The following is a 14112-nucleotide window of genomic DNA, read 5'->3' as shown; positions in this document are numbered from 1 at the left end:
GTTCAGAAGCTCAGCAGTGATTGAAGCCATAAATGAAGATTTCACTGACTAACTGCTGGTAGGAAGTTGTATTCATTTTCATTACTAGTTAACAGAACTTTTTCCCTACTTGATTCCAATTCAGAAAGAAAAAAGAAACACTTGCATTATGGGAAAACATATGCTTGCTTGTGTTTAGCCATAAAATTCTGAACAGACAGTATATCACCTCCCAACCAATAGGCTGTAGGTTCAAATCCCACCTAAATCTTAGTGAATGTCATTAGGTGGCATATGACTTCATAACTCACCACAAGAACGAGACAACTATTGTGCTTATTGGAGGCCTTGAGTAGTTAAAAAAAAAAAAAAAGTCCATGTTTTGTCTCTACAAGAGCAGAGTGTCCAGATTATTTAACCTTTAGCTCACCCACACCAATACCAGCATACAGTATATTTACAACTTTTTGTGAGTGAGATTCACAACTTCCACTTCAGGCTTTCTGCAAGGCCTCCAGGGAGTGAGGGAACTCATCGAGGAAACACATATCACCAACACCAACTGTCATTTTTTGTTTTAATTCATTCACACTATCTATGTTCACCACCTCCAAAGGCAACCCATTCCAATCATGCATTGCTTTATAAGAGAAAAATCTAGCTTTGTCATCCCTTTTTTGACTACATTCATTTTCAATTCCCACCCACAACAAAATGAAAAATCTATCTACTGGTATCCTATATGAGTTCAGCTGAACTAGCCATGCTTTTGACAAGGTTGTAAAATTTGAGTGTCCATACAGGGAAGATTCCAAAGGAGTGAAAAGAATGTACGATCATCCCATTAAACAAGAGTGGGGCAAAGACTGATGTTATCTAATTATGCACATGTCAGTACCTCTGGAATGGTAATGAAGATTCTGTGAATGTTAATAAGAGCCCACATACAGAAATACAGTAGGTTGAATGGGAATCTATATTTTGTAATGAACATTATGGATTTATTAAGGGAAGGTCATGCGAGAAGCTTTTTCAACAGAAAAAGCTTCTCGCATGTAAGAGAAAATTAAATAGAATTTATTATTCCTATATATTTCCCTCAGTAAGTCATGAGTGAAATATATAGGTGTAATACATTGTATTTACTTTCCTCTTACATGTGTAAAGCCATGATTTAAAAGAAATTTAAAAATTTATACTATGTCTAACACACATACACATCTAGTAATTTAATGTTTGAAAACTTGCAAACATTTTATAATAATGTTATGCTTGAGTTAGACAAGGAGGAATGGATACACCATGATACATTTGGACTTTGCTAATGCTTTTGACAGGATACAGCATAGAAGGTTGTTGTATGATATAGTGTAATATAATAGAATTGGATTATTATCTATCAGCTTGGATAAGATGATGGCTGACTGACAGATATCAAAGTTGTGTATGGGAGACATGAGTTTGCACGATTTTAGATAACCACTGATAATGATAGGCAAGGTAATCAGGATTGAAACTGACATACAGTACTTCCAGAATGATTTGAAAAGGCTGGAACTGTAGCTATGTGAAAATAGCTCGGTTCAATGTTAGTAAATATAAAGTTACATAGTTTGTTAGGATGAGATATCCAGTGGTGCAATTATGCTAGAATCAACTGATCAACATACTATGGAGAAGACTTGTCACTCTCTGTATGGATGTCATGTCCAAGAGTCTATCTTCTCTCTCTCTCTCTGCATATCCCCACTCTATCCTTCCATCTAACCATGAAGAAACTAATGATGAACCTCACAAGCAATGACAGCAACACTGCGAAGCAAAAGGAATCTCTCTCACAGAACAAATTTCAATAAAAAATACACAATGCAACTAATCACGACACAGTATCCACATGAAAAACTCACTTTCACTTAACTAATATTTGTGGCATTAACACCAACATAAATGCCATTCACTAATACTTACAATCATCCAGACCAGAACTCCTACTTTTTGACAGCAGCTGTGTCTTTGTAAGATCAGAGATTCCATGCCAGAGAGAGAGAGAGGCTAATTTAGAATCCCCTGCTTTCGACCTCTTCTAGCTTAAGGTTTCTTGGCCTCATTAAGTGATATTCATCTGCCGCATTTACTGTTTTCCAAACTCCAATAACTACTCAGACCTCTGCACATTCCTCTCCATGAAACTCTACAATCAAGCCATCCAAATATTGAGGTCGTCTTTCTAGGCAACCTCAACATCCATAATTCCAATTGGTTCCCCTTTTCCAACCACTAATTGAGCTGAATGAGAGGTGGAAATCCTTGCCATAGGTAATGACTTATCGCAATTTGTTCAACTACACTTTTTAACCAGTTCTCTTCAAATACTCTGTAGAAGTGACCCCCCCCCCTCTCAGCAACCCAGACCATGATCTTATACAAGTCTGCTCTCTCTCACAGAATGCCCTTCTCAAGCTACTCCTGACCTTGCATCCTCTGGCACTTCAAAAGCACCATATGAGATGAACTCTGAAACTTCTACTGTTCCTTTCCATGGCCAAACTATTGCTTCAGCTTATCTGACACTAACACCTGCCCTGAACAAATCACAGAAGTTATCCTCATCATCATGAAGGCCTACATCTACCATTCTACTCAGAATCCTCATTGCTTTCCATGCCCTGATTCAACAGAAAATGTACCAGGGTAGTTGAAGAATATTTCAGCTTACTGCAAGTGGCTTACATCAAGAACTCCAATCTTATGCCCTGCCTATACCAAAGCATGCCACAAATGCAATTTCAAAAAGGTCACAGAAAACTTACCTCCTGTCCAAATGGAAGCCATGCCTTCTGGTCACTAGTTAAGGCTTGGGCACAACTTCTGCTCACCTGAACTTCTATCTCTCTCTTTCACTCTCTCATCCTGATGGCACCACTGTAACTTCACCCAAAGATAAAACTAACCTCCTAGCATCATTCTTTTCTTCAAACTCCTGCATCAATGACCAAGAGAAATCACTACCTAACATACTGGAATCCAAGCACTGTATGCCTTCTGTATTTTTTTGACAAAAAGATAACAGAAAATTATGATATAACTTGGACACACAAAAAAGTCTCCTGGTCCTGATGGTATCTCGCCATTTGTTCTCCAACATTATGCTGGAGAGCTAACATCTGCCCTGCATCATCTCTACAATATATTATACATAGCAGGTACTTATCCCAACATGTGAAATCAATCTTGTATCCAGCCTATTTCAAAAATGGGACACAGAAGTCTCCCATCAAACTACCAATCAATTGCCACCCTCTCAGTCCTCTCTTTGTCATTCAAAATAATGGATTTTGAATTCTGCCATTCATGATTCACTGCTGACATCACCCACCACTGGACACTGCAATAGAAAGGCTCAGCAAAACTTGTGCTGTTGCTCTTGACATTTCTTTCCAAAACTTTTGATCATGTTTAGCATCAAGGCCTGATTAACAAACTAACATTCTTTGGTCTACCTGCCACCCTCTGTAATTGCCTCTGTAGCTTCCTCTCTGGTCGTTCACTGCATGTCATAGATCATAGCTCCCTCTCCTCGAGCTTCACCACCAATGAAGGAGTACCTCAGGACTCTTTCCTATCACCTACTCTCTCTTTCTCATGTACATAAATGTCCCACTCTCAATCACCTCTAATCCAATCCACAGCTCTTTGCAGATGATAAGATGACTTGGATGACTTTGCAGATGATAAGATGACCATGCAGTGTACAGAGATATATATCCCAAGCATCAAGTTCATCTCCAACCTGCAACTTAAACAGTGACCTATGTACTATTCTTCAATGGGACAAGCACAATCTGGTCACATTCAGTGTAACAAAAACACAGTCTTTCCTCTTCTCTCACAAAAGAAATCTCAGCTCACATTCCCTTACCCTCAGTAATATACAAATCATGAGAGAAGACAAGATCTTTCTGCTTGAACTAACATGCATCTCCATCCTCTCCTGGTGCAAACACACTTCAACAAAAGCTTCCTTCGCATCCATAAACTAGGCATTCTTTTTCATTTAAGATGCTATTTTACACCCAACCAACTTTTAACTATATGCAAATCCCAAATCAGCCCATACTTAGAATAATGGTCACATGCTTGGGCTGGAGCATCTAAAACTTCTTCACCCTGTCCAGAGGAGAGCAATTTGGCTCATAGACAATCCTTCTCCTACAGATTCCCTGCTATCTGTATCTCACAGCTGCAGTGTTTCAGCTTTGTGTCTATTCTATAGGTACTTCACAGTGGTCATTGTACCATTGAACTGGAAACCATCATTCCTCCACTTTCTGTTGCACCTGTTAATATAAGAGCAGCAGCTGCCTAGTATCCCTTTACTGTGCAACTGCAAACACAACAAACCTGCTTTTTCTTCCTCCTCTTTTATTCTATCTACCTCTGTTCTCTGGAACGGTCTACTGCAAGGATTTCCAATCAGCTACAACCTGCACCCCTTCGAAAACAAATGTCAATAAACTTATATCCGACTTCTCATCTGCACCCCAGACACTGCATTGATGTGCTTATAGGTCCTTTGACCTCTTGTGTATAGGAATCATATAATATATATATATATATAGAAATTTGAAGGAAGTTCATGAACCATATAGGAAGGTTGTAAATACAACTCAAAGGTAACTGCAATGCTAAAACGAACACAAGTAAGAATAATAAATCATTTTGCCTCACCTGGATTACTGTATGCATATCTGGTCTCCTGGTTTCTGAGCTGATGCAAATAAAGAGGTTGCAAAGGAGTGTTCAGGATGATACTTGAATTGTGGAATGTAGTTTATGAGTAGATTGAGAATTTGTGGACTGCAGATACTGAGAAAAAGGAGAGATACGACAGACCTTCAAATTTCTGATAGTATCATATTGGATACAAGTAGATGGAGTTTTTCATTTTGTTGCAAATGAAGAGAACTAGATTTTTCTCTCATAGAGCAGTGCTCGATCAGAGTGGCTTGCTTTTTTTTTCAGGTGGTAAGTCCAAGTAGCATAAACGAATTCATGAATAAGTATGATAGCTGGTGTGGGTGATATGTAGTTTTCCTCAATGTGTTCTTGATTCCTCAGAGGTCTGTGGTAATGATAATGATAATAAGTTAAAGATAATTTGCAAAGAACTTTTTCATCTAAGCTAGAAACTGAAGGCAGTAAATAATGTGATAATTTAAGCAAATAAAATAGAGCTTTTGATATATGTTAATTTACTTGTTAGCAAAATATAATCATGATATAAAAATGCACAGTTAAAATTTGGTTTTAAATTATTATTGAAACAAAAAGTTAACTTTGTATTACTATCTTTTATATATACCTGTCGCTTCAGAGAAATAACTTCTGTGTCCATTGCTCTTAGAAGATTATCACCTTCTCCTGGTGGTCCAGTGGCAATAGCAACCAGGTCTTCATAAACAAGGTGCATGCCACGAGGTGGTTTTCTTTTACTTCGAACAGGATTGTGACGAGCAGAAGTGGACTCATGTTTTCGTATTGGACCTCCAGCACTACGCAAAAGCCCAGTGCGCCTTCAAATAAATTGAGAAGAAAAGAAAAAGCTATAAACGCACATTCACTCATATACAATAACAAACACATATACACTGAAGAAATAAAACACTAGTTAAATGCTTTATCTTCATGAAAAACAATTTTTTTCACTAAAATTAAAAAAAAAAAAAATTCATAACTTTAAATTTTTCAGTAAATGATAACATATACTAAAATATTAATTAAAAAACTTTAATTAATACCTTCCTAATGAGGATTTGCTCATTTGCTAGTGCATGCGTGCACGTATCATAGTTTTATGTTCCCAGAAGATGGCAATGTAACATTGCTGAAATATAGGAAGGTATTGATTAAAGTTTTTTAATTAATATTTTAGTATAAGTTGTCATTTCCTGAAAAATTTAAAATCATGTGTAACCAACGTATAAGTTTATCTACAAGAAAAAAATTCATAATAATAATAATAATAAACAGGGGAAGAAGGAAAAATCATACTATAAATGTAATTATGGCTTATACTGTTTGGTGAAGCCATAGTTTTGCAAAACAGTTGTAGCTCTGGTCAGAGTATTCATTAATGATACCAGAGTTATTACAATCCTTATTTTATGGTAGTCACTATAAAATGTTCTTTCTCAAAATTCATTTCTCTAATATCCAAATGGCAGCCATTAAATCTGAAAACAAATTGAAAACATAAAACTTTTACATGGATATTCAAAAACTTCATTAAATTCCTGATATGTACTCTCAAGAGGTATATTATGTTTATTATACTTCCTATTTACAATTTTCCTACAAAATAGTCTGTTATCTGTCAGAATTTATAGTTTCTTGATATTTCAATCTTTTAAGCACTACTTCCAACTACATCGATTCACCTAGAACTTGGTCTCCCTCTGGATCTTTTTCCTACTATTCAGACATCAAATGCTTTTTTTTTTTGCTAACCTTTACTCTACCATTCTGTTTGAGTGACCATACCACCTTAGATTAGCTCTGTTCACAATCTTCATGTTTAACGCCAAAAGAAATTCATTCGAATTTCTTTTGGCGTTAAACCATCTTTTCCAAAGAATTTTATAACCGCACACTACTCAATTTTATCCATTTCAAGGAATACAGACAATACTTTGGCTTCCGACAGCTGTATAAAATAAACTACTTGATAGAATGACTTGCAATTTCACATGGATGCTTATGACAGATTTACCAGCTTAGAAAAAATATCTGGCTGATAGTGTTGCCATCTATGGTCGAGGCCGAGAACTTTTCAGCCCATCCTCATACATTCTTTTGAATGTAAGTATACTTCAGACAATTAGAATATCTTTATCTTCAGTTTTTATATCATCATTATCATCTCTGATTCCTTTTACAGTACTCTTTCCTCCATCCCTAATATTTTTCAAAAGATTTCAGAATGTTTTGCTTCCTTCCTGATATTTATTTTCTATATTCTTACCAATCTCTCAATTTTGATTCTTTTCAAAACTTTTGTGCATATTTTTTTTTTTCTTTTCAATACGAAATTCATTTTATTCTGCTCAAAACTAATTGGTAATCACTTCCTATTTTGAATCCCTTTGTGTGCTGAACCAACATGAAGATGTCATTTTCCACAATAACAAAGTCTCAATAAGGCTTTTCTTAAACAAAATTACATAATAACCACAGTAATAAACTTTAATGAAAATACAGATATTTCCTACTGAAAATAACAGTACATTACCAGTGTTTGTGTAGAAACAAGCAAATCAAAGAACAGGAATACAAGGTACATACAACAATTGGTTTACCAGTTAAAATTAATTTCTACAATTAATATTAAGTTCTACAAGCTAGAAATTAATATTAATATTAATAAATAAAATTAAAACTATTTTTGATGTTTACATAAAATGAGAAGCTCCCAAACTTTTGGCAGGGGAGGGGGGGGGAAGAGAGAGAGAGAGAGAGAGAGAATGATTCCAATTCAAGTTAGGCCAACGGGCTTCACAACTTTCTTCGTATTTAAAAGTGCTTCTATGGAGAAGACGAGCTTCATCCCACATGACACTAAACTGTGTTCAGTGTCAATTCTATGCTGTGCCAGACCAAACTTTTAGGATTTCATGTATTCGATGTAGTATTGATGTTTATTAATTCTTTTTTCCACAGAAAGGCATATCTGCCCAAAGTATGTCAAATTACTTTCACAAGAAATCTGGTAAACACCAGCTAAAGATAGAGGTGAGTTTGTCTTTTGTAGACGGTAACAGGTGAGAAATTTTGTTGATAGGAAAATATGTGGGAATAAAGTCATACTTCAAAATTCTACCAATAAGTTCAGAGATACCAAAAATATAAGGGATTATAACTCTGCAGTCTGTTGAAGAATTCTTAGGTTGGAACTTTGGAATCAATTATCTGCTAGATTTGATGAGGGTTGTAACCATTTAATTCCATTAAAGTTTTGATAGTGAGAAGTTCTTGTTGTAAACTTGATGGAGAGGAGCACACATTATGTGCTCTATTAATTAAAGACTTGATAACACCAATTTTTTGAGAGGTGTGATAAGCAGAGTGTGGAGGTAAGTGTGGAGGCTGTGCAAGTAAGAAGGATGTCCAAGAATGTTAAACTACCATCATTTTCTTTTTTCATGGTGAATTAAATGCATGGGTGAAGGCTATTGGTCTGATGTAGGAATGGTAAGTTCATTTTCAGAATGAGGCCAAACAGCAAAAATGTCGTCGATATAAAGAAACAAAAAAAAAAAGGATACGGATGAGAACAAAGTGTCTCCCAGATGGATCAAAAAATAGTTTTTCAGTGCAAATGACATTATCACCCTAAATCTGCTTAAAGAATCTTCAGTCATATTAAATAATTGCCATAGCAAATTTAGTAAAAAAAATCAGCAATAAAAAGACTAAATGTATTAAAATAAACTGAAAACAACAGCTGCATTATTAACAGTGAACCAAGAACAGAGCATACATTTTACTAAATCAAATATAAAAACAGATAATAGAATAACTAAGGCTGATGTGGTGGAAAGTCAGATGAACAAACTTAGGAAATGAGAGAGGGAAAAATCAGTCAAATGAGCATGCTTGAAGTAAACAAGAAAATGTTCATAACAATTTTAACAGTGTATCATAGAGTTCAGGCAGGTAGAAATAAAGCGGTTGATCAAAGACTAGCAACTGCAGACATGAAAGTTATGAGGAAAATTATGGAAGAAAATAGATGGTACTACTGACAGATTTATATTAAAAATGAAGATATTAGAAAAGAACTTGGCATTATTAATATTCGAGAAATGTGTTAACTAATCTAAAGTGATATGGTCACATAAACAAAATGGGAGGTGAAAAATTAGTAAAACCAAGAGGAAGAATAAGATAAAATTAAATATTTTTGCAGTTAGGAGTGCTTTAGAAGTTTAAACATAAGAACTGATCGAATCAGCTCTTATGTTCAGAAACCAGTTATGTAGTATTAATTGTGTTAGACTGTCATATATTTATTATTATTTCATAATCAAGGAGTCCAAAGACTCATCGAGGGAGGACACCTACTCTACAACTCTCTGTCTCCATCACTACACTGAACCTCTATGACAATTATCATCTACATCAAATATATAATACAGACAATGAGGACGACAATTACAAAACATCTCTATGATTATATATAAACAGATTATACAAATCAACCTTAGCCATCATTTTCTGCAAACAGTGTCCTACTAGCACAATATCCTCAATATGCTCCAGACTCTTCGTGTAATGTTTTTCTTTACCCTCAACTTAAAAGAATGTTGAGAGATAAAAATCTTAACACAATTAAACAAATACGACAGAAAAGCTTTTAGCAATACTAAAAACAGGTCTGAAAAGTGATTTTACTATTGGCTGGAAGGACACGTGTACACGTATAGAAGGATCATACTCTATAGAAGGACTTAATCTCTAATATCTGTAAGTAAAGCATTTTGACTTTTTTCATATTCAATCCTGACACTTTTTCATCAAGACTTCATGTTCACTTTGTAACATTACTTGTTTTTCGTCCTTTTTTTTTTTTTTGGTCATCTGTTTTAAAAGGTATGTTTTATGGCATCACTAACCCTTTAAAATCTTTAACATATTACTCTTTGTGAAGGATTTAGAGTCCTGCTCTGCAAACCATACATTGTCTTCTTCTTCTTGCTGCCTTAAACCTCCAATAAAGGTAGTAGTCAAACCAAGTGATGAACATTTTTTCAGACTATCCCTGTATTTAAAAAAAAAAAAAAAGGGGGGGGGGAACCACTTACATTGGTTTTATTTAGGCTGCTTCGTGGAATGGTATTTTTTTGCTCAGAATTATGAGGGGTTTCTAAAAAGTAATGTAAGACATTTTTTTTCTTCTTAATAATGATGAAAGAAAATAAGATAAAACATGGTGGACAGATAGACCTGCATATAATGTTGAAAAAGATCAGCATTACAGTGTGACTACTGTCGCTTCACAGCTAATTCCAGCTGCAAGATTGTGACTACCATGCAAGCATGATCCAAAACAGGTGTCTGTGAAGTTATTCATTTTTTGCAAGCAAAAGAGGCTTCACTAACATTCATTGTGAACTGGTTGCTGTGTATGGCAAAAAAAGTGAAGTCAAAGAAGCAGGTGTGTTTTTGGTACAATGAATTTAAGCTGGCTGTGGTGATGTTGAAGATCAACATCAGGTGGGCAGGCCTTCATCAAGCAAGACAGAAGACAATTATTTTGTGCATTAAGGGCATTATTCTTGAAGACCAGCGAGTAAAACTGCGTGAAATTGTACAAGTGGTGAACTTGAGGAAGTCCACTGTTTACAAAATTGGCTTTCAAAAGGTGTACTCACTGTACCCGACACTTATAAAGGACAATAATTGTAGATACAGGAATATAAATAGGCTACAAAAAACTATACGTTGTATGAAATTTTCCAGCATGTTTTCAAAACTGCTGAAAATTTTAATGAACCTTTATATTCCTATTATTTACATACAAATTACAATAAAATACAGAAACTATTTTTTTTATCTCAGCTTTTTTTTATATATACTTACCTCCAATACTGATAACAGGAATTACAGAGATTCCCTTTTGGAGTTGTGCACAGTTGTTGTGAAGAGTAACCACAATTAGAGCAACATGATTTCCCACTACTATCATCTTTCTGAAATACAAAAAACATCCTTAAATATATAAATGCTGATAAAAAAAATGATATAAACATTCCACAATCCTCAACTGAACAGATAAAATTCAGGTCATCTTATAAAATATCTAAAAAGTCATGCCCTAGATGCCTTGGCATAAATGTGTTTTTGTTCCTCTGGTAGATTGCTAAGAATACATTACACCATCAATTTCCAATGTGTATGCAATGCAACTTAAAGCAGGTTCAGAACTTTTACAATATAGTCTCAAAAGTTTTCATATATCATTCTGATGACAATGAAGCAGGTTTGAGAAGTTTATACAAAGCAGAAACGTGTATAAAATTTAAATTACATAATATACATCTATACTTCCTTTATTTATCTGTGCTATTTTCAAGACATATGATTATTTTACTTATTACAGACAAAAAAAAAAAAAGCCATTCAGTTTTCACTGGATAAGACTGCACATTAAGAAGGAACATAATCCCTCTTTGAAAGTGATGAAAGTTTACTTATTCAGTTTGCTTTAAAAAGATTCAAGACTGAATGAATTAATAATTTTTACATCAGAATAAGAATTAATTTTACAAACTATTTTCTTTATTCTCTCTCTCTCTCTCCAGTGTGTGTGTGTGTTTAACTATCTCACAGACACACACACATTCTTCGGCAGGATAGGAAGGGAAAGCATGGTGGTGGAGTACTGCTTATGATAAGTGACGACTTATGTCCTCTAAGAGTGGAGGCTTTGGAAAGCAGTGACAATAATGATTTTGAAAGCATATGGTGTGAGGTAGAGGTGGGCAAGACATGATATTTAGTAGGGGCGTTGCTATAAACCAAGGAGCACAGAGGGTGGGGACCAGGAGATGTTTAGACAGCTGAGATTGGCAAGCGCAAGAAGAATGATTGTTGTGGGAGATTTTAACTACAGCAGTATAAACTGGTAAGAGGAAGATGCATGTAGCAATTAGAGAATGGAATTTCAAGAATTCTTGAGGGACAAATGTCTTAGGCAACATGTAATAGAGGGAACAAGAGGTTCAAGAGTTTTGGATTTGGTCACAGCATCAGAAGAGTTGATAATAACTGAGATGACATCTCTCCCACCAATTGGAGAGAGGCACCATGTGGTTTTGACTTGGAAGATGAATAGACATTATTATTATTACGGGCAACTCCAAGGAGTCCCCCGACTCATCGAGGGAGGCCCTAACATCATGTCAAGAACAACTATTCAACATTCACAGTCATGGCACCCACAACAGCCTCTCGCAGCTTATTCCACTCATTTACCACTCTAAAAGTAAAAAACCTAGCTCTAACACCCTTGCTAACCACATTCTTGCCCAGCTTCCATGTATGGCCCCAAGTCCTCCCACCACCAGTCCTGTTCTCAAAAATATCTTCTGAATTAATCTTATAGAAACCCTTCAGTAATTTGAATGTCTCAATCATATCACCCCTTTTCTGCCTATCAACCAATTTCTGCAACCACAAATCTTCAACCTGTTCTCATAAGTTTCATTCCATAGATCTGCTTCATCTTGGTCACTCGCCTCTGGATCCTCTCCACCTCCTCCCCATCAAGAAGAAACCCTGGTGCCCAAATCTGGGTACAGTAGTCATGATGGGATCTTATCAAGGCTCGATAGAGAGGAACAATAACTTGCTTGTCTCTGCTCGTCAAAGTATTCTTCGGTAACCAAGTGATTTGATGAGCTGATTTAGCCACTTTCGCAATGTGCCCCCTAAACTTCAACTCCCTATCCACCAACACTCCCAAATCCCTGGCCTCGTCAATCTCCTGGAGTACGGTTCCACCAATGTGGTATACTGCTGCTGCTAATCATTTTCACCCAAAATGTATAACCTTACAATTTGTCACATTAAATTGACATCCATTCTCCCTGGCCCAGAACTTCAATCTATCCAAGTCGTCCTGCAAAATTTTGACATCTTCTGCATTCACTATTGCCCTACCCAACTTTGCATCATCAGCAAACAAATGAACTGTTCCTCTCAGATCCTTTCCTATATCGTTAATGAACAAATTAAATAGTAGTGGTCCAAGAACAGAACCCTGTGGCACACCACTAGTCACAGGCCGTCTTTTGGACTCTACTCCTGAATAAACTACTCTCTGATATCTCTCCATCAACCACCCTCCTATCCATCTCACCAACCCTATATCCATCCCCATATGCTGCAGTTTACTGATTAGAATTCCATGTGGTATCCTGTCAAAGGCCTTAGCAAGGTCCAGCAGTATCACTGTAAACCTATTATCCTTATCCAGTTCAGCCGTCACTGTGTTATAAAACGTGAGCAAGTTACTGAGGTATGATCTACCTTTCACAAAACCATGCTGTCCCCCATACAGTATCCCATTTTCATCTATCCATTCCTGTATTTTTCTCTTGACTACTTTCTCCAAGACATGTAGGAGTATCAAAGAGATGGGAACATATGTGGAATTATAAGGCAGGTGATTATGATAGACTTAGACATCAACTTGGGGAAGTTTCATGGAGGGAGAAATTGGAATGTCGGGATATCTTTAGTGCTTGGGAAATTGTGAAGGAATATTTGTTAGCAGCAATAGTAAGCTGTATTCTACAAGTGAAGAAGAGGACACAATTTGGTGCAAAGTGGATGACAAACAATATTAAACAGGAACTGCATTTGAAAAAGTGGCTATGGAAGAGATATAAGGAGACAGGTGAAGAGCAGATGAATGAAGAATTATAAGCCACAGGCCAAGACTAGTATGGTAATGAAGGTGAAACTGGAATATGAGAAGAGACTGTTTTCTAAGATCCAAAGAAAATCCTAAGGAATTTTTTAGCTACGTGGCCAGTAGGAGGAGAAATGATTGTGGAAGAATGACATTGTGGGATAAAAATGGGAATAGAGTGACTGATGTAGAGGACATAGTGGAATTGTTCAATGAACACTTTATTGGTGTATTTCATCCTGGAGGAGTAAATTTTAATACTAGAGGGATAGGGCAGGTTCGAGGTTTAGAAGTGCCGGAGGAGAGCGTGTTCCAAATACTGAGTACTCTGGATGTCAGGAAAGCTGTAGGACTAGATGGTAGTACACCACGAGTTTTGAGAGAATGTGCTAAGAACCTGACAGCTCCTTTGACCTGGCTTTTCAATGAAAGTCTGGCTATGGGAAAGGTGCCCAGGGAATGGAAGGAAGGCAAGATAGTGCCATTGCAGCAGACTGGAAGTGTCTAATTATAGGCCAGTTTGTGTGTCATCAGTAGTTGTTAAGATCTTGGAGAAATTAGTTAGGGACCTTATACAACATTGGGCAGATGAGGGTAATGTTAGCAGTGAGAGTCAACATGGATTTGTGAGGGAATGCTCTTGTTTTAGTAATATGCTA

General features: G+C 36.2%; 1 protein-coding gene across 4 annotated transcripts in view; it reads right to left on the bottom strand.

The window, feature by feature from the left end:
- Positions 1-14112, bottom strand: part of LOC150095088 (REST corepressor 3-like) — a 207022-nt gene that overhangs the window by 22454 nt on the left and 170456 nt on the right. For 2 of the 4 annotated variants that reach the window (XM_090410972.1, XM_090410974.1), the window contains 2 exons: positions 10618-10727; positions 5342-5552 (listed from right to left, as the gene is read on the bottom strand). In XM_090410972.1, the coding sequence (XP_090267098.1) occupies positions 5342-5552; positions 10618-10727 (321 nt within the window). Of the gene's footprint in view, positions 1-5341; positions 5557-10617; positions 10728-14112 lie in introns of all 4 variants that reach the window. The other 2 variants (XM_090410971.1, XM_090410973.1) reach the window with 1 other exon arrangement.

This window comes from Typopeltis vanoorti, chromosome 21, assembly GCF_054136105.1.
Source record: "Typopeltis vanoorti isolate ZY-2024b chromosome 21, IOZ_Tvanoo_1.0, whole genome shotgun sequence".
NCBI lineage: Eukaryota > Metazoa > Arthropoda > Arachnida > Uropygi > Thelyphonidae > Typopeltis > Typopeltis vanoorti.
Note: the sequence above shows the minus strand (reverse complement) of the source record. Positions and strands in the feature narration are given on the sequence as shown.